The sequence below is a fragment of the Euleptes europaea genome, chromosome 7 (assembly GCF_029931775.1).
Source record: "Euleptes europaea isolate rEulEur1 chromosome 7, rEulEur1.hap1, whole genome shotgun sequence".
NCBI lineage: Eukaryota > Metazoa > Chordata > Lepidosauria > Squamata > Sphaerodactylidae > Euleptes > Euleptes europaea.
Window position 1 is genome coordinate 50,265,147 of NC_079318.1, and position 21,642 is coordinate 50,286,788.

Genomic DNA, 21,642 nt, shown 5'->3' on the forward strand with positions numbered 1-21,642 from the left:
ACAAAACAAAGGAACAGTCTGTCAAAGTAGTTGGGGGGAAAATCTACTTTTTATTTACATGTTTATGGAATCTTCAAAGTTCTAAAAAGATACTGAAGCAAAAATTCTGTGTAATACAAGTACCTAAAAAACCTAGTGATTGAGGTGAAACATTAAGGTGGCAATGTTTGTAGGTGACAACAAATTATTTAGAGGGTAGAAAAGCTGAGTGCTTTACTTTAAACCAAACATTCCGAATTACTGAACCTTTTCTAAAGCTTGAACACTTTCTAAAACGACTGTAAAAACTTCAATCAGGTGATTCTCTTTTCGAACAACTAAAAGCTATTGAGAAACATCAGTGTGGCATCTTGAATCATCAACATAACAAAAGTTAGATCTATCAGCAGTTGCAAGTTGGGGGGGAGGAGCTACTAATTCAGAACTCTGAACATTAGGAATAAGTATTGACATCTATTTTTTTCCCTCCCAGATGGAGCCTATTTTTTTAATGCAACACTGAAGAAGTTAAAACTTTCTTCCAACTTACTGTAAATAGTCTGCCACTGAACAAAGAACTCTTGGGGGTATGGTTAGTTCCACCTCACCATATCCTGTATTACAATATCCTTTGTAATTTTATGATGATTTAAAGCTTGTTTAAATTGTTTTTTATGATGGATGTAGGCCACCCTGGAGGTTTATATAAGGCTGCAGCAGTAAAGAAATTAGTCTCTATGCGTAATTATATATATTTTCTAATGAGCTAGTGAGCTGACAGTATATAGTGTAGGAGAGACGAAAAGGAATATAGCAGGACTCCAGGCCTATGGGATAGCCAGGCCAGTGGGAATTCCTGTTCTTGTCCAAGAGTGCCTTAAATTCTGTCTTATCATGTATGGCACCTGTGCAAGAAGTTGACCACCATTCTTAATCCATCTCATTCTGTACAAGCCAAGGGAGTTCTCACTCTCATATTAAAAGAAGCAGCTTGAGACCTACTTATTATTAACACTGGGCAGTGTCATGCACACACCCATTTTAATTTTAAATATTTAGATACCATTAAAATTGATGGATTCCCCCCCCCCATTTAATTTGGATATTTTCAAGCAGCTTACTGGATAAAAACCTTTTAATGTTCTATTTATTTATTTTAATAGTGCTGCTTGGGATGCCTGTATAATCAGATAAGGGTCATTAAATCACTCATGATTAAATAGGATAATAATATTTGCTCACCCTATTAATATTAGAGCTTATGCTGACTATATTTTTTTGATATTTCAAATGAAGTTATATATTTTTTTCAATTATATGAAAAGCTATATTATCTCATTGTGAGGATTATGTTTCCTACCTCATCTACCATAATGTCTGCACATATTGGCCTTCAGATTTCCTCATGTTCTTAGCTGCTGACCTCAGGCATTTCTCTAGTCTCCCATCTGGCATCTGTTATTTATCCTCTATATAGTTTTAAGCATGTCCTCCCCCCACATTCCTTAAGATACAGTAAGAAGTAAGCCTGTCTCAGCTATTCATGTTTTCTCTAGTGTTTGTTGCATTCACCAACAGATTTGTTTCCCTACTACCATCAGTTTTCCAAATTTCAACAAAGGAACTCCACTCTGGTCTCTCAATCTGAATAAGAATTTCAGGAGTCTAATTGAGCCTCGTGGCACAGAGTGGTAAAATGCAGTACTGCAGTCAAATCTCTGCTCACGACCCGAGTTCTATCCCAATGGAAGTTGGTTTCAGGTAGCCAGCTCAAGGTTGACTCAGCCTTCCATCCTTCAGAGGTAGGTAAAATGAGTACCCAGCTTACTGGGGATAAAGTGTAGATGACTGGGGAATGGCAAACCACCCTGTAAACAGAGCCCACCTAGTAAACGTCATGATGTGACATCACGTCATGGGTCAGTAATGACCCAATGCTTGCACAGGGGACTACGTTTACTTTTTAAAATTGTAATCCCACCCTTCAAGTATAATTAACTCATCTGTCATTCATCTCCCATTAATTTTGACACTGTGAAGCGACAGTGAATAGAGGATATTTTCCTCAGGTTATTTTCATTTGATGAACCTTTCATATGTGTTCAGCCTTTTGTGGCTTAGTAGGTGAAAAGCAGGACCTCAAATTTTGTCTGTGGGACAATAGCTCAGTTGTGAGGTTCTCTGGAAGGACATGGTTTCAGAGCCCTCATGTGGTGACATTTTGTATTTACCTCATCAAGGAAACATATTCAATTTCCCGGATGTGGTAAATATTAGATCTCAACAGGTGAGGGTTCATTCAGCTGAAAGCTTCGTCATGCACAAACAAAAAATGGAAGATAGTTGTTTTGTGGTAACTTGTCCATGTGAAAAATTAACATGAGAAATAGACTTCAGGATTGGTGTGTTATTAAGCTTTAATTTTCCATAACTATTCTGTTTAGCTTTGATTATTATAATATGGTTGCTATGGATGGTAGGGTGTTTTAGAACACCTGGATCCCTATTAGTTTCTGTTCTTAATTTTAAGTGCTGATTTAAACTTTAACACTTTACACAGTCTGAGAAATCAAACCTGAAAGACCACCTCTCCCTATGTGAGCCCATACATCACTGTATACTTTGTATGGGCTTCTTGCCACCCCCTCCCACAGGAAAGTGATGACTACGGCAGTCTGTTCCAGGGCTTTTTTGGTGATCACTCCAGAGCTCTTGAATGTGTTTCTGGTAGCACTTCAAGCAGTGCCCTCTTGGGCAGTTTTTTTTTTTCCAGGCCGCACAAAATAGCTAAATTTAAGAGAGTTTTTAATTTAAATTAGCAGATGGTTGTGGTACTGCGGTGGCAGGTTTACTGATTTGAGACTTGGTTTACATTGGTGAAGTTTCAATTGGGCTACTTTAAAAAAATCCTCTGTTCTATAAACCACGTTGGGTTTATTTGAGTGAAGGCAGGCAGGCATATATTATTTAAATAAATAAAAAGTGTGTGGGACAGGATCATATCAAAGGACACCTGCACAGAATTTGCCTTGTAGCCAGAACAATTTTGATAAATCTGATGTTCACTTTTTTTGTTTTGTTTTGGGTTGCCAGATGTTTGGTGGCTGTGAGCTGAAGTCAGATTTCTTTTTACAAACACTATTCTAAACTGGATAGAAACTGTGTGATATTGTATTCCAGCCTTTCCCATTTTTGTTTGCTTCTCCCAAAGGTGAGCATATATACTGAGTGTTCTAAATGAATTCCCAATAGATTCTTGTAGGTTATCCGGGCTGTGTGACCGTGGTGTTGGTATTTTTTTTCCTGACATTTCGCCAGCAACTGTGGCAGGCATCTTCAGAGGAGTAACACTGAAGGACAGTGTCTCTCAGTGTCAAGTGCGTAGGAAGAGTAATATATAGTCAGAAAGGGGTTGGGTTTGAGATGAGTCATTGTCCTGCAAAAAGTATCAAAGGTATTGTGCTAATCATTGTCCTGTAAGTATCAAGATAATGTGCTAATGAGGGTGTGGTATGTTAATATGGAACCATTGTATCCTGAAATGATCTGTTAACATGTGGAATCCAAAGCTAATCCACATGGCTATTGTGGACTGTAGTCTTTGTTAGTCTGGAGGTTTTCAGGACAGGAAGCCAAGCATTATTCATTCTTAAACTCTCTTCTTTTCTGTTAAAGTTGTGCTGATGTTTATGAATTTCAATGGCTTCTCTGTGCAATCTGACAAAATAGTTGGTAGAATTGTCCAGTATTTCAGTGTCTTGGAATAAGACCCTGTGTCCTGTTTGGGTCAGTCCATGTTCAGCCACTGCTGATTTCTCAGGTTGGCCAAGTCTGCAGTATCTTTCATGTTCTTTTATCCTTGTTTGTATGCTGCGTTGTGCGGTCCCGATGTAAACTTGTCCACAACTGCAAGGTATACGATATACTCCTGCAGAGGTGAGGAGGTACTTTTTGCAGGACAATGACTCAGCTGAAACCCAACCCCCTTCTGACTATATACCGTATTACTCTTCCTACACTCTTGACACTGAGGGACACTGTCCTTCAGTGTTACTCCTCTGAAGATGCCTGCCCGGGCTGCTGGCGAAACGTCGGGAAAGAAAATACCAAGACCACAGTCACACAACCCGGATAACCTACAAGAATCAATGAACTCTGACCGTGAAAGCTTTCGACAATATTTTGAATTCCCAGTACTTTGTGCATTCTTGCACTGCCACTGAAATTGCAGTTCAACCCAGTGATTTCTGAATACATGCCAATATGATGAATATTGATGACTAATAACTACTTTCAATTAAGAAGGTGCAAAATGTGGCCCATTTTATGTATTTTTATTATTTATTTATTTACATTAATTATAGTCCACCTGTCTCACTGGGACTCAAAGCGAATTACACACAGAGAGTAAATACAATCAAGATGAGACACACAATAAACAATGAAATAAGGTTTGGGTTGCAGAGCCAAACAGAAGTCTAAAAAACAGAACTGAAGCAAAGCATAAGTGTTAAGTGCTTTTGAAGACCCCATTTGCAAACTTGAACCATCCCTAGTATTTATTTTTATATGTAAATGTAAATATATATATATATATATATATATATATATATATATATATATATATATATATATATATATATATATATATATATAAAAGTTAGGATGGAGGAGAACATTCCTCTGTGCCTCTAACAAAGGCAAGAAACAGAGGTACATTCCTTTGTACCTGTAACAGAGGCCAAAAAAAGAGAGAAACAAATGCCCAGGATGGAACATGACCCAGCAATTCTCCAGAGCAGAGAGTGTTAAACAGTAACAAGCTTTTTGATGCAGTCCAGTGCTCAGGGGAGACTACACTTAAGCCACCTTTTAGCAAATGAATGCTAAGCTGGAAACTCAGGTTTTCAACAATGTAAAGTACAAGATTTGTTCTACATGCTCTTAAGTATAGTAGGCAAGGGTAGACTAGGAAGCTAAAACCACCCTGGGGGGACAAAAAGAATCAAAGTGGCCCCATGAGCTTCTCATAATGTTAAAGGGTGAAGCCAGGCAGGCCAAAGGTCACAGAACTGTAAGGAGCTGCTGTCTGATCTTGGCCGACAGAAAAATTGCCTAACTCCACCTCTCTGGGCTTTGAGGTTTGCGGAGGTATTTCCCTCACAAGGATGACAGCTGTAATAAACATGATGATTTTACTCAATTTCTATTAATTTAGAGTTATTTAAATAACTGGGCTGGTGGGGAGGGGAAGGGAGGGTGATTGTAAGCTAGTTTGATTCTTCCTTAAGCGGTAGAGAAAGTCAGCATATAAAAACCAACCCTTTTTCTTCTTCCTGAGTCACTTGGTCACTGAAGCAGCTTTGAACGTGAGACGTGACATGCATCCTCCCCTGTATCATTGCTGTGGGAAGATTACCCTGCCAAGTCAGCAGCAAGAGAAGAGCAGGTGCAAACTTTATCTCATATTGCTGCCCTCTTGGATACATCCAGGTGGGCTTCAGACAGAGGTGCTTCTTCCTCCAGTTCCTAACAGTTGAAGGGGTCACATCCACAAGAACAATGCTCAGAGGGGAAAGCATGAGCCCTCTCTCACCCAGCACTGTGATCTTAATCCAGATTTGGTCTTCTGCACCCCAGAGTTGCATTCTCAGCTGGGAACTTGCGTAATTGTGTGGAAATCGTCATAGCCCCAAGACTCACAATCATTTTTGTATGTATATACAAAATTATATTTAAATGCAAAGGAATGAAAGCATATTAAAAAGCATTTTGCTGCATTCTCAGCTGGGAACTTGCGTAACTGTGGAAATCATCATGGCCCCACTACTCACAATCATTTTTGAATGTTTATTTAAATGCAAAGGAATGAAAGCATATTAAAAAGGATTTTGTTGTTTAGCCCTTAATTATTTGAAAAAACACATCATTCTGAGAACCAGGAACCATTTTGTCATGCTGTGAAATCTCTTTCTTGGGATATGTGATACACAGTGGTCTAGTATAGACAACAGTGACATGCATTCACTGACTAAGTGGGGAGAGAAAGTGGGGGCAGGACCAGCACACTCGTGCCCGCTCTCTCTCCCCATGATCAGTGACATTTGGAAAGCAATGTCACTGATCGCAGGAAGGGGGCATACAAACAGCCACTTCGTCTGCACATTCACACCCTGCACACAACTAGGCGATCATGAGGAGGTAGACGGTCTTTCAGATACCCTGGTCGCAAGCCATGTAGGGCTTTAAAGGATAAAACCAACACATTGAATAGGGCTCAGGAGCAAGTTGGTAACCAGTGTAATTGCTGCATTATTGGGGTCTCAGCTCATGATAGCAGCCTCATCAGCAGTCTAGCTGCAGCATTCTCCACTAGCTGCAGCCTCAAAACACTCTTCAAGTGTAGCCCCAATTAAAGAGCACTGCAGTAGACCACTCTAGATGTAACAAAGGCATGCATCACTGTGGCTATATCAGACTGAGCCAGGAATTGGTGCAGCTGGCATACGAGCCAAAGCTGGGCAAAAGCACTCCAAACCACAACAGCCACCTGATTTTCTAAAGTGACTGCTGTGTTGAGCAGCACTGCCAGGCTGCAAGCCTGACTTTTCAAAGGGGGTGTAACACCATCCAAGATGGGAGATATCAAGTCTGTTGTCTGACTTTCTATTAACCCAAAGCACCTCTCTCTTGTCAGAATTAAGATTCCCCTTGTTCACCATCATCCCGACCATTACTGACTCAAAGCCCCAGTTTAGAACATCAACAGCTTCCTTAGAATTAGGTGGAAAAGAAAGATAGAGCTGGGTATTATTTGCATATTAGTGATATCATAGCCCAAACCTCCTGATGACCTCTCCTAGTGGCTTCATATAGATATTAAATAGCATTGGGGAAAAGGTTGAACCCTGCGAAACCCCACATGTCAATGGTCATGGGGCAGAGCAGGTTGTCATCCTGCTGAGGCTTCCTCTGAGAAGGAGGACCTGGAAGCAAAAGGCAGTGAATAGGAAGAGCCACAGCAAGCAGAACAGGCAGAGCAAGTACAAAGAGATGAATGTTTCCCCTGCCTACAACCATCCAGGACAGAGGACTCACCTGAGTCTGACAACAGCCCTCCACAGCCTCTGAAGCAGTGATGCAGGAAGAGTCGATCAGTCCTACTCAAGCACAGAAGAAGTGCTTGGTTGCAAGCACAACCAAGAGCACTCCCAGCTGACAACAGTGAGAATAATGAGCCTCCTCCAGCAAGGAGTGCTGAGTCAGAGGCTTATTTAAGCAGAAGTTTGCATCCAGATGGGTATGGAAAGAACTTGTGCTGAATTGTGATTTTACGGTGGAATTCTGCTTGCCAATGACTCTGGATTGAATCCTGATTCTTCTTTTGGACTGTGTTTGTGCCTTGGACTGAAATTCTGCTTGCCTATGACTGTGGATTGAACCCTGACTATTCTCTTGGACTGTGTATGTACTACTTGGAACTGAGCTCTATAGATATACTGGCTTTGACTTCCAAGAATGGAAGATTGGAGACTGGCTGGAAGTTTTCCAACATGATAGGACTCAAGGAAAGATTTTTCAGAGCAGGTCTAATCACTGCAACAGCTCCCGCTGTCAAAGAAGCATTTATGACCCCCCTTACTTGCTCAGCCAGCCCCTCTCTGGCAACTTTTATCAAGCAGGAAGGGCAAAGGTTGAGAACGCAGGTGGTAGGACTCATCTTTCCAAGGATCCTGTCCACATATTCTGGTGCCACAAGCTAAAAGGTATCCATATAATATGGACAAGCAGGTGCCAAAGGTATGTCATCTGAACCTGCATCCAGGACAGCATCTAACTCAGAATGGATCTGGGCAGTTTTGTCTGTAAAGTCAGTAGCAAATTGATCAGTGGCCCATTGTGTAGCCAGAGCCCAGTTCCCTGAGGCTATAATGTAAAAAATCCCTAAACTACATGTAATAGCTCCACTGAGCAATTACTTTGACAATAGAGTAAAAGAAATGGCTGCCAGGTGAGTGGGGAAACCCAAACTTGCCCACCTACATAGAACCCATCCTGGATTCACTACGACCTTTCCCAGAACATTGCTGTAGAGCAGGTTTGAGAAATACCAGAGAAAAGCTGGGTAGCCCTGGGAGGTCCACAAATATACCACAATGTTGTGGGGAAGCAGGAAAAAATCCCACTTCCCAAGAACATTGAACCCAGAGCAGATAACACATGTGGAAGTTACCCTGTTGTCTTAATAGAAAGCATTTTACCTATTATTAGTGACAGTATTTTTTTCTAAGGCTTGTTGCTTCAAATAAAGTTTTGGTCCTGCCTCTCTAGTAACAAAGGAAGTACGGGTGCTAAAAGATGCCATGTGATGTATGACATTTTTAAAGCTGTTAAAAGGCTCTTAACAGGTCTATAAAATATTTGCCGCCTCCTCTGCTTCTTCAGGAATTTTTACTTTAGTATTTATCTCTTTGGCTTATACCAAATTTCCTCCCCTTTAAAGCACAAGTTATTAATTATTTCTGAGATGTCAAATCCAGCTCCCCCTCCAGCTATTAAAATGTACATGCTTGGTAGTTTTATTATTTAGCATTGAGTTACTTGTACAAAAAAAGCCTAGCAAATCAATCAAACGGGATGTGGAAATTGACTATCCCACATCATAGCTTTTCCATGGTTACTTTTGTAGGACTGGGAGGGTGGAGTACATAGTAGGAGAAATATCAAGATCCCCCCCCCCCCATATATTCCCCAGAATTTTGTGGTTGATGATAAAGTGAAATTTCTCCAATTTATGCACTGCTGGGCAATTTCTTTATAAGTCATTGTATCCAGAAGAAGAAACAATATTGTGTGAGTTATTTAAGTAGCAGCAAGGACAGCATAACGTTGAAGGTCATGCTTTGGCATTTACAACAATCTATTCATATATGAAAAATATATTGTAAAAATGCTGAATACTAAATACATTGTTAGAATTTTGCAAAGAGGTAATACTTGGTGAATAGAATACAAAGCAAAGTTGAGAGGGATCAATTATGAATTAAGGTATTCGGCTGTAATTATTCTAATATTTAAGGAGGATTGCTGCCTGTGGTCAAATACACACTACAAATGTGGTGGGGAAATGAACTTTTAAAAACTTTTTAAAGAATTATTAGAAGAGATCTTTAATACATTATTAAGGAGTCAGAGCCACAGGAGAAAGGAAACTCGATATTATCCTGCCTTTCTCATGTGGTTCTCCACCTTCTGCAGACAGGTCCCATTGAGGTCTATTGCTGAGGATTTTCTCAATCCCAAGTCAGCCTGAGGGAGCAGATCATCCCAAAACGAGTTCCACTTACTTCTTCCATCTTATTTCTTGAACTACAGGACTTAAGATAATCAAATGAGAACTCTGTTTTGAAGAATTTTTCCGTCACTCTGAAAAAACACACAACCAGATTCATATTGTCCTCTCTAGCAAATAAAGGAGACTGGGGCTTTTTTGTGATGGTGTACTGACACCTTTACTCAGGGCACTCCTAATGTCTGATCCTTGTGCTCCAGCCCACCCACTCAGTCAGAGAAAGAGAGAGTGGACCCTCAGGAACAGCCTAGTGGCTCCCTCTGCAGAGGAAGGAGGCCAGTTGGTGGAAATCAGCACAGCCTAATGTATGAGTACTGGCACCATTTTTAACAACAACAAAAAAGCTCTGACAGAGACCATTACCATGAGGTGAAATTGGTAGGTTGTGGCAAATGTCCATCGAATTTGAACAGAAGGCAATCAAGATATAGGTGTGGATCTACCAGAACATTTCCATGGATGGAAGGATTTCCACTTGTGGCACACGATTTTGTGGCCTCTCCCCACACGAAATGTCTCCCCAGTGCTGTTCCTGGGGGTGAATCCTTGTCTAATATTTGGCCATTTTTAAAGCAGGAATTCAAATATGTTCTAATATATTACACATGTTTTGCATGTGCTTGTTCTTTCATTGCTTCCCCATGGCTCCTTTGTACTTCACCCAGGTCTCTTAATACAACCACTGCCAAATATTAATTTACACAAGGGCCATTTATGCTTGGTAATAAGTGTCACATTCCATTCCGAATTGCCCCGCATGTTAATTTGACTTCTCCACGAGGAATCATTCATCCAAACGTCACAGCGAAGCGGGTGTACACAAGCCTCGCATTTTTGGGAGCCCTTCTAATGAGACCTTTTTGATTTGCTCTGCCCCCGCTGCGAAGCATTTCCTCAAGGAAGCGTGAATAATTACAGCACCACAGTTAATTGTGATCACGCCTCCCCACCGCCCACCCCGGTCTTCCTGCCGCCTCTCTACCGCCCACCCATGTCTCCCCGCCCACTTCCCAATCTGAGTCGTCCTGTTATTTCTTCAATACTAGTACATGCAGCGAAACCCCCCACCTGCCTAAGAACCATATCTTAACATGTTTATTCTGTGTCCTCAATTGGATCCCAGATACTTGTGTGTTTTCACACAGGCACCCCGAAACCATAGGTCAATCCAGTAAGTCCTTACCATGCAGCAACATGCTGAATGCTGTCAACTATGTTGCGAAAAACTAGCTGCGAACAGCACACTTTCACTATTTAGCTGTTTCAAAATTATAGATGACCTGCCTGTGATGAACCTTGGGCAAATGTAATACAAGCAAGCCAGTAAATTGTGAGTATGTTCCAACAGTAACTATTCAACCAGATACTATGCCAAATGCCAGCAATTACATAGATGTAATATCTCTTGAAATATTGCTCATCTTTAATTATGAACTATATGGACATGAGAGAAAGCAAGTATGTTGAACAATTTAAACCTTTGGACATGCTGTTTGTGGAAATTGAAGCATCACTGCATAGAACACGCTGATATGAAAGCTCCACACGACTCTTTACAGATGTGGAGATGTGGGTCAGCAGCAGCCACATTTACCCCATAATGTCTAATTAGGCCCTTAAAATAATCATAAGGTATCTCAGTTCTTTGGGACACAATCCTTTGTACCACCCAGTATTCCCAGCCAAATAACTTCAGTGGAAGAAATGAAGTGATTTGCTTTATAGCCACATAGTGCATAAGTGTTCTGTAATGAATAAAAACAATTTGGTAAGCAGAGGTACAGATACAGGCATGGATTTCTGACCTTTGTGAAGAGATCACTGCAGCGACATAAGTAACATAAGGACAGTCTGAGATTGTTTAGTGTGAGGGGAAGAGCCTGTTAAATATGCATTAACGGCTTTGACAGGAGAAGAAGAAAATTATGTTCAAATTGAGAAACCGCTGCTTGAAAATGGTGAATAAAAACAATTCCATTAGTACGCAGCTGAAATGGAAGTCTTGACCATATTCAGATCACACAATTTTTCTCTAAACTGAAAATATCAGCAAAGCTGTTATGGTTGCTTATTTTAATTCACAGCTATAATTAGGCTGTTACTAGTTGACTTCATTGTGAACTAGATGCTTCATGTACAAATAGTTCTGATTGCAGACACATGTCTTCTCAAGTTGGTTCCCATGTTTGTGGCTTGGATCCTATGAAAAAAATTCCATACATTCTAGGTAGTCTCTGCCTTTGCACAAGATTAGTGGACCCTTGCACAATTGAAAGTTTTAGTGTCTGCCACAGAACGTGCTCCCTGTTTCACATCTTGTACATGTGGAACTTGTTCATAAGATCCAAGACAAGTGGATCAGACCAGAACCCATTTGTTATTGGGATCCCCAAATTACTCTGGTCCTGAAGTCTCTGCACTCATTGCCTATTTGTTTCTGGATCACATTTAAGGTGCTGGAGCTTACATTTAAAGCCTTTCATGACTTGAGGCCCAGTTACTTAAGGGACTGTCTCTCTCAATATGAACCCATGCAGCAGTTGTTGTCCTTATGATAGGGTCTCCTAGCAGTCCCCTCGTTTTCAAGTGGACGATTTGTAATGGCCCAGGCCCACTTCTTTCTGTTGCTGCCACGTTGCTATGGAACAGCCTCCCAGAAGGGCTGAAGTTGGCCCTTGGGGCCTTCTGGTGAGGCTGTACAAGCTGTTTAAGAGAGCTTACAGGGAGGCTTGAAGATTATAGATGTGGAGGGTTGGCACATCTGTTTTAATTATCTGTTTTGATGATTTTAGTAGATTGTTATTTTGTATTGTATTCATTGTTACCTACCTTAGGTTATAACTATGTTTGAAAAAACACAGGGCATATAAATGCTCTGAATAGTCTGCAGTCCTACCCTTTCATCATCGATCTAACTCTGTCTGACTGATATTTCCCTCAGGTTGATGTATATTAGTTCACCACTTGCTCTGTCCCTTTCCTTCATCTAACCTGCTCGGGCTCCCTTTCCACTAGTTCCCTGCCTTCTTCCAGTTAGGTTTTCCAAATTTTAGCGTGCCCCACAGAGTTCTTATTTCTATAGCACTCGCATGAAGTTTTTAAGCCTATCCAAACTGATAGCTGTCGTTTTTGTGGAAACAAATCTGTTAGCTGCTGCTTTTGTTCCCTGAGTAGGTAGAATGTTCCATGTCATGTTCTGGCTGTGCCAGAAACATCAGTGCCATGTAGAATATAAAAAGCAAAACCAGAATGTTCTAGTTAAACATGGTAGTAGGGCTGCCAGGTCCCCTTTGCCACTGGTGGGAGGTTTTGGGGGCAGATCCTCAGGAGGGCGGTGCTTGGGGAGGGACTTCAATGCCATAGAATCCAATTGCCAAAGTGGCCATTTTCTCCAGGTGAACTGATCTCTATCAGCTGGATATCAGTTGTAATAGCAGGAGATCTCCAGATACTACCTGGATGTTGGCAGCCCTATGTGGTAGCCCTGTTTTTCATTCTGCATATTAGGAAGCAGATGGCTTGCAGTGGGACTCTGGCAAATACTGGGATCAATAGGAATAAAGGAGAAATTGAAACTAGGATTATCAGGTGGTGTTTGGGCCTCCTGACAACTGAACTAGTAACATTGCAATATAGCACGAAATTATGGTAAAATATGTCTTCATATTGTACTAACACCCATTTATGGATTTTTTTAAAAACAGAGGGACAACTGTTCATCTCCTGCTGTTGTTTTGAAGTCAGTCATTTTGTACAGCATAGACTCAATACTACATTTGTTATAGAAGTGAATCTGAAAAAGTTCGAATAGGTCCAACCCCTATTGTCAGCCATATTCCTTAAGGTTGGCTTCAAAAATCTTGGCCCATATTTCTGCCAGCTCACAACCTCACAGAGACCCAAGCAATGTTACAGATCTTTGTGCCTCATATTTAATGTGAAGCCTACCGGGGTGGGGGGGACGACTCCTGATAGGAGAATTCACAGAAAGTGGTCTTTCTTAAATCTATAAGGAAGGCAAACACCATGCCACGTGTTGCTTAAGAACTTCTTCTCTAGAGGAAAGAACTCTTTGTCTGCCATTTTGACCGATTCCATGCAATACTGGTTGCGAGAGCAGCAGGTGAAGCACAATGATCAGAAACCTCTGAGCCAAAGAGGAAGGGAACAAGAACTAATTTGTTGCCCCTGACTGTATTGAATATTTTATGCTTTGAATTTCAGCAACAATGGCATAGTTTGCTGATGCTTGCTTTTTCACAGAAAAAAGTAGTTCCTGAATGTTGATTACAGCGAAGGACATATTTTGGGCTGTTGCTGCTTTAAAATTAGATATACACAACTGTGTCCTGAGTTCTTTCAAATCTTCTCTCCTGGCATGGTTAGGAGTCTTACATGTGTTCTAGATGTACACAGTTCTTCTGTTTTAGGCAGAGAAGTACAGCTAGTTCTCTGGCACCCCGCGTAAAGTGCTTACTGTCTGAGAAACTTTACCTGCAAGTCTTCCTTCCACTGTGCCTCCTGCCAAGGCCTGTTTATGAGGAATTACTGGGGGTTACTCCACTGTTGCCAAGCAACGAGAACTAGCGCTCCTGCCATTTGAGCCAGTTGTCAAACTGAGGGTTCAGTAGGCTCCTCCTTGAAATGCAATAAATAACAGCAACCCAAGTTATTTAACAATTGCAATTACACAGTATTAGTCTTACCTTTATAAGCCATATTATCTATCTATAGTGTCGGAAACAGCACAGACATTGACTAGGAAAAGGGTCACACGGGACAGATGGTGATATGTTTTTAATCAGCTTTGCTGAGAGCTAAAAGGAGCTGCGTGAAAATGGACAATTGGGGTAAGACATAAAGTGTTTTGCAAACTTAAAGTTGTATATTGATTCTCCTAACAGCTTTTAAAATGTAACTTTTATATATTTCTAATTGTCATGTTTAAATTACTCCTGTATATGAGCTGGGGGTTTGCCTGTCATAATATAAGTGCAGGTGAAAACAGTTATTGGCACTGTGTGGCTTTGCGGTCTGTTCACTTCAAATATAGAACTGTTAAGCTGCAGTACTGTACAGCTTAACTATAGTACTGTGTGACTGACTTTCATACATGGCAGAAAAATGAAGTTGTGTGCCAAAAACTGGGTTTTTTTACCTCATGTTTCACCTGTATACATTTTCTTATCTTAATAAATGTGATTTTAATTTTTCTTTGTTCCCAGCTGTGCATTTACCTTAGAAAATATACCACCTTATTTATTTGCTGTTATTCAAACCACGTGGATGAGTTCAGTGAAGTAACTGTATTCTATTATATTGACAACTAACGGATATAGTGATAAAGGATTGTAAACCGATGTTGTATTGTGACTGGCACCCTTCCTCTCAGTAAAATTGTGTCAGTCTGGCCTTAGGGTGTGTGTGTGCGTGTGTAATAAAACTTCACTTTCTCTCATACATTATTTTTGTTTTGGCTTTCAGATGTTACCTACAAGTGTGCCACTGGTTAAGAGAAGTCTGACACCCTCAGGATTTTAAATGAAGATGTAATGCGGATCATTTCTATAGCAGGCTATCCAAAGGCATTGCCACTGAGGCGGTGATCATTATTTATTTAGGAATGCCTTATCAAGAGGAGACCTTCCTGTAAACATGTTTTGCCTGGCTCTCCCCTTGCACTGTGGTTTTCTGTTTCATGCGATTGAAACATTCATCATGGCTTATTACACATCCTTACCCCTGGCCAGTTCACAGGGACACTTCCCAAGACTTGAAAATTTGGGTGCTTTCAAAAACATTTCCATTGTGCCAACCCAAGCTACCTGTGGGCTGCCAGACCGGAGTGCTTTTTGTCAAAGTTCTGTTGCTGTTGAAAGTATTCAGTCCTGTATTCAGAGATTTTGCATTCAAAAGTGTCCATATAGATCATCACCTGCCTCCTACACTGCCATTCTCTCAGAAGGCCTGGGCACCTGCATTACACAAGACAAACATGATTTGCATCCTGGATCCCCCAGCAGCTCATCAAGCTTTATTTTTCGTAACTGGAAGGGATGCTTTTACACTTCTCGTGCTTGGAGGCTTGGAACTTCATTTACTTTAACTGTGTGGCTGAAACCTGAAGAGGAAGGTGTAATGTAAGTAGTTGGCAGGTGTTCACTTAATCTGTAAAATCAGTCATAATACTTGATGATGTTACTATGTGGATTATGTTGGAACTCGGACATCACATCATGTGGAGCAGCCACGACTGTTCCATTTCAAACGGCATTTGGGAGATCACATGCTTAATTGTTTCCCCACCCTGCTTGTGGAAAGCTAAAATGTTAGAAGACGTTTTCTGGACTAATCTCAAACTGCTAATTATCAGTGTGTGGTGAAGTATTTGTTTATTGAGCATGGCAAACATTCAAGCCTCTCTAGTCTGCTGCTCTTAAATAGAAGGGCTACACTAAGTGAAATTTCTAAGTACATTTGGCAGTAATTTTCAAGTAGGTCCTGGTACCTGATTACAGCTACCTAGTTGTAAATGTAAATACACACAGTGTCAATTGCTTTGAGCATATGGGGCTCAACAGAGTAAGACCAGTCTATTCTTGCAGTGTTGCTCATCGTTATTTTATTATCAAATGTTAGGTATGTGGAATTGTGCCTTTTTCTGGTTATAATGTGGAATTGTGCCTTTTCCTGGTTATAATACAGTCCTCCTCAACTCCCCCCTCCACAAGGAATCCTTAAAATCAGTCCCCTTACAGAATGAGGGGGGAACAGTTATCCAGAATGAAATTAGATTTCTTAATTCAGAGGACTCTTCATCTGCTTTTTCTGAACTTTGGCCCCTCCTGAAAGATTAGATGTTTCCACCAGGAAACCCCAGAAAATTTTGAAATCTTTTGAAATTATGTATGATAGAAATCTCACCATAGTATGACTGAGAAGAAACCTCATATTACTCTATGGGTATATGAGACTGCCCTGACCTGGATGGCCCAAGCTAACCTGATCTCGTCAGGTCTCAAGCTAAGCAGGGTCAGCCCTGGTTAGTATTTGGATGGGAGACCACCAAGGAATACCAGGGTTGCTGTGCAGAGGAAGGCACTGGCAAACCACCTCTGTTAGTCTCTTGCCATGAAAACCCCAAAAAGGGGTCGCCATAAGTCGGCTGCGACTTGATGGCACTTTCCACACACACACATATGAGACTGCTCGGTGAGATCATGCAAGTTTTCAAGTTTAATCCTATCAGTATGTAGATCCTTCACTTTATACTATCTCCTTTCCATCCATATACATGAGCCCGCAAGAATAATCTGTCTACTTCATCTGGATTCTGTTTCAGTCTTGAATTCAGCCATGACTGGGAGGGCTGGATTGGTAGGACAACAACCTGCATTTCATGAGCATAGTGATACCTCACTCCAAAGCTATGAAAACTTTATTCCAGCATTTTAATGTACATAAGAACAATAGAAGCAGTACATCCTCTAAAAACCCACATAGGATAAGTCCCCAAAAGATGACAATGTCAGGACTTTTATATGAAATCTTTTCTCCAGCTTGGCTTGTAAACTGTATTGGGTTCCCCTTCTTTACACACAGCATTGTTTTTGCTGGACATCCCCCCTCCATTTGAAAAAAAAAGGGGGATCAAAGAAAAACCAGCGAAAGCAACCACCAGCAAACAATAAGGGAAGGGGGGAATTATGTAATTAAGCAGCTAACCTGGAACAAAAACCTCATGTGGAAAAGCCCTCTGTCTTTAAAGGCCAGAAAGGGAGGATTAAAAACCATTCCAAAATTGTTCAGCCAGTGCCCATTGAACCTCTCAGAGTCAGTAGAATCTGATGATCCTCAATGTCAAAAGCCAATAGAGAGGCCCAGTATTATTTGTAAGGAAGAACTGCCCTCTCAGTCTTCAGATTGGATATAGATGAATGGCAATACGTCTTTTCATGTAAGCTTCATTGGAATTCAGTGTTATGGGCACTGGAAAAAAAAGGAGAAAATGTTAATGCTAAATATCCTTTTTTCCCCTCCTGTATCTGGGGAAATGTTACTTCACTCAGAACAATCCATCCTGTATACCATTATGTTTTGCATGTTATCAAGTCAGCTTTTTGGTAACATATACATAATGTTGACTGGTATGGTTTCCAAATATTTCAAAATCCTAAAAAAAACTTTTGAAAAGAGAGCAGCAACTTCCAGATGTGTAGCTGTACTTTAGGAAAGAAATGAAAAGACAATTCCTAATAAGACCTGATGTCACTGCCATTTTTCTGTTAGGATGGGATAATTTTGTGCATGTATGAGAAAACTCACTTCCTCTTCACCAAATGATAAATAGGTTGTAAACAACTGTAAACTCTAACAACTTTTTGGATCCAAAAGTGCTGCACATCAAGGTCATTTCTCTTGTTAAAATCACCACACCTGTGGAATGGTCCACATATGGGGCTGTTTGTTTTCAGATAAGCAAAATTAATAAACCTTGGATTATCCAATTGTTGTTTATCCAGGAACTGGGTGAATCCAGTTCCTAAATATTTTCCTACTTGGCTGTGTCTTCTCTCAAATATTTGTTAACTAAAAACTAACATGTTTACATACAAACAAAATCGCCAATATGTTAAGAAATGCACATTTAGGAAACTTGCATACTGCATTTTTGGCTTTAAAATTTTGCTGACAATGATGAAGTCTGAAAGAGAGTAGTGGTTAAAATCCATTTATCTATGCTGAATTCATGACAAAGCAGTCAATAAGCAGACTCCAATAAAAGTCTTCATACTTAAATTCCATTAAATGGAATGGCAGTTAGTTGAAAACTAATATTAAATCCTTTTTCTGTATTGTACCATATAGTGCTAAGCAACTATAACAATACTTACAGAAAGTAAGGAACATATTATATATATACAAGCACATACAAAGATTTTTATAGCTGCTGCTTCAAATGATGTTATAGATAACATATTGTCAAAGTATCATTACTACATACATGATTAAACATAAAGCAGTTTACACTATTAATGGCACAATCATAATATGATCCTGAACACACATTCATAAATCCAGTTAAACTCAGTGAGACAATAACAATGGGTTCTTACTGTGCTCGTCATCAGTCTTCATGTTTAAAGTTGTTAAACGGTGCCATACTAAATAGACTGACACTCGACTAAAGTAAACCCATTGACTTCAGTGGTCTTAGAAGGGACTAACTTCATTTAGGACTGCACTAGCAGTCCTCTGTAGCAGGCCACTGTTTTGCAATTGAGAAACCAAGTCTTAAATTTTAATTTGCCCGCCATCTGCCAGCATGACTGTGGCTGAGAACTGTTGAAACCAAAATCTTCCATGTGTAACAGCATGCAGAACAGAGACATTAGCTCAAAACAATATCTGAAAGGAACACAAGGCTTACATTAGAACACACTCGTTCTGACCTACTGGTTTCAATGAGACCAAGTAAAGCATATACTTACTTCCTTCATTGAAATAAGTGAAAATTATGAATGCTTACCTTTGGGGTTATCATGCCCATATTGTATTAAATATGACATCCATAAGTAATAACGTCAGCAGTGAACAAAATGCCAACATAAACCCCTGCAGAATTGTACATTATAATTTTTAAAGGGGGTGAAAATAATCCCCATAAGCAACATTAACAGTGCATTCCTAAGGAGAGTTACTCCAGTCTAAGCCGATAGAAATGAATAGGCTTAGACTGGAGTGACTCTCCTTAGGAATGCACTGTAAGATATCTTGACAGGCCTCTTTTCATGACAGGCATGAACATGAATTGTTTGTGCAACTGAAAGCACCCTGCTTTGGAAGCCTTCAGTCAAACTCCAGTCCTGTGATTCATCACTGGAAGTCACTGACTGTTGCTGATCATCCAGGCTTACTCCTCCTTCCAGCAACCATTTCTGACACAGAGAAAGTTTATTCCTGGGGTCAGGGGACTGTCATGGAGTAATAGCCATGTGGATTAGGAAAGAGGGAAAAATTACTTCTTCCTGTCTCTTCTTTCCTTTCCCTGTTGCAACAATTACTAAACACGGGCCCTACAGCTTCAGGAATAAACTCTTTTGCAGTCAGGGGAAGAAAGGAAAAATCCAGTGAATTAAAGTTTAGTCTCTAGAATTCTCCCAAACACTGTAGTTACTAGTAAATACAGCAATCCATTTGAAAGGTTTTGTTAGTATATGGGTTCAAGACAGGTTGTGCCAGTTTCAGCTGTGCAGCTGAGAGCCAGCATGGTGTAGTGGTTAAGAGTGGTGGACAAATTTGGAAAACCAGATTTGATTCCCCACTCCTCCACATGAGCGGTGGACTCTAATCTGGTGAACTGGGTTGGTTTCCCCATTCCTGCACTTGAAGCCAGCTGGGTGACCTTGGGCTAGTCAGCCCCACCTACCTCACAAGGTGTCCATTGTGGAGAGAGGAAGGGAAGGAGATTGTAAACTGGTTGATTCTCCTTAAAAGGTAGATGAAGTCAGCATATAAAAACCAACTCTCTCCTCCTCCTCCTTACATTATCTTCAGTGCTTCAGAGCAAACTAACTATAGTGGTGGAAATGGGATCACTTTTCAATAAGAATATTGTATTTTGTGAGTCTATGGGCATGTGAAGTGACCTTATACCAAGTCAGATCATTGTTCCATGTAGCTCAGAATTGTCTATTCTGACTGGTAGCAGCTGTCCAAAATCTCAGGCACAGAGTAGTCTTTTTTAGCTACTTGAATAACTGGAGATGCTAAGGATCTTCTACATGCAAAGATGTGCTCTGCTCCTATGCCATGGATGCTTCCCAATGGAGAGTAAATAGTTTATCATTAACTTTTTTTCAGAAGGATATTCCAGGGCTGACACTAACTGTAGCTTCATGATAAAGACTGCACAACTGTAGAGCATTCTTCTAACTTGAATAGAGGAAGTAGGATGGTTGTTCTTCATGATTAAAACTGCCCCATCAAAATGGAAGTATAGACTGGAAGTTCTCTTCAAGTCATTATTCTACAATGCAAAGAGAAGGGAGGTTTACATCAACATAAGCCAACAATCCGTGTGTGCACTAATGCCTGCCATGTTTTGTGCATTCAGAAAGGTTTTTTTTTACTCAGCAACAAAATACAAAACCTCTATTCTGCATAATGCATCAGATATTGGTACAAGGATAGATATTGATGCATGCCTTCTGTAAGCCAGGCTTGCTGTCTTCACAGTTACAGTGGTCTGCATTGCATTCTGTGCTCCCCACAATCAACATATTTTCCTTCTTAATTTGATTAATCTTCCCCTAAAGTTTATAAATTTATTTATTTATTTATAACATGCTACATCATTTTTCCTGCTGCTGTTGAACACAACTCAACCACTCTTCTGGAAGCTGACCTTTGATGGTTGTTGTTTTTTTTCTTTATTGTTTCCAAAGGTGCGTGGTAGAGAAAGCTGTTGATGGCCAGACTGTGTTCAAACTTACCGTCTCTGAGAAAGAGACCATGTTTTATTATCGCACTGTAAATGGGCTGCAGCCACCGATAAAAGTAATGACACTGGGGAGAATTCCTGTGAAGAAATGGAATCATCTTAGCGTGCAGGTGAGTGAAATAAAAAACATTTAGCATGGTTAAAGTCATGAATTGTATGAGAGGGTGCATTTGAGCCAACGTCAAAATGTTAAAAGTTCAAGTTAAGATATGCTGGATGGTAAACTGGGACATTCTGGGGGGAGGCAATAATGGCTGTCTAAATATTTAATGGAATAACATTAAAATAAAGAAGTTGAAGCAACAGGGACATTTTATTTTAATTTGGGATTGTAGTATTTTTAGACTATCAAATACAAAAGAAAGTAATGCTTACATTTCCCTGTATATTCTTAATAGTCAGACACCACTATATTGTAAATCTAGCTAATGAAATTATAAAGAAGGGGTAGTAATATTTGTCCAGTAGCTTGATCTATATATGTAAACTATATTTATTTAAACTTTCCACCTGCCCTATCCCTCAGTGATATTACTCTGCCTTGGAGACCAATTGGTGAAAATCAGGGTGTGCTAAATTTACCAAAGGTTCTGTGTGGGTCATTTTTATTTTTTTATTAAAATGGTTATATCCTGCCTTTCCTTATGGTTCAAAGCAGCTTACAATAATACTTAAAAACACCCCTGGTGTGGCCAGATCAGCTGAGTCTAGGTAATAATTGAGTTGGCAAATCAGATGCAGCTGATGGAAGATGCTGCTGGTCACCATGCCAACCTGATTTTAAACAACAAGGCAGGGTCCATGAGTA

The 21,642-nt window shown here is 40.2% G+C and overlaps 1 protein-coding gene across 1 annotated transcript in view; it reads left to right on the forward strand.

Moving 5' to 3' along the window:
* Positions 1-14,986: 14,986 nt before the first annotated feature.
* The window catches only part of USH2A (usherin), a 588,113-nt gene continuing 581,457 nt past the window's right edge, over positions 14,987-21,642 (forward strand). The window contains exons 1-2 of the mRNA XM_056852957.1: positions 14,987-15,471; positions 20,779-20,944. Of these exons, the coding sequence (XP_056708935.1) occupies positions 14,987-15,471; positions 20,779-20,944 (651 nt within the window). The remainder of the gene's footprint in view (positions 15,472-20,778; positions 20,945-21,642) is intronic.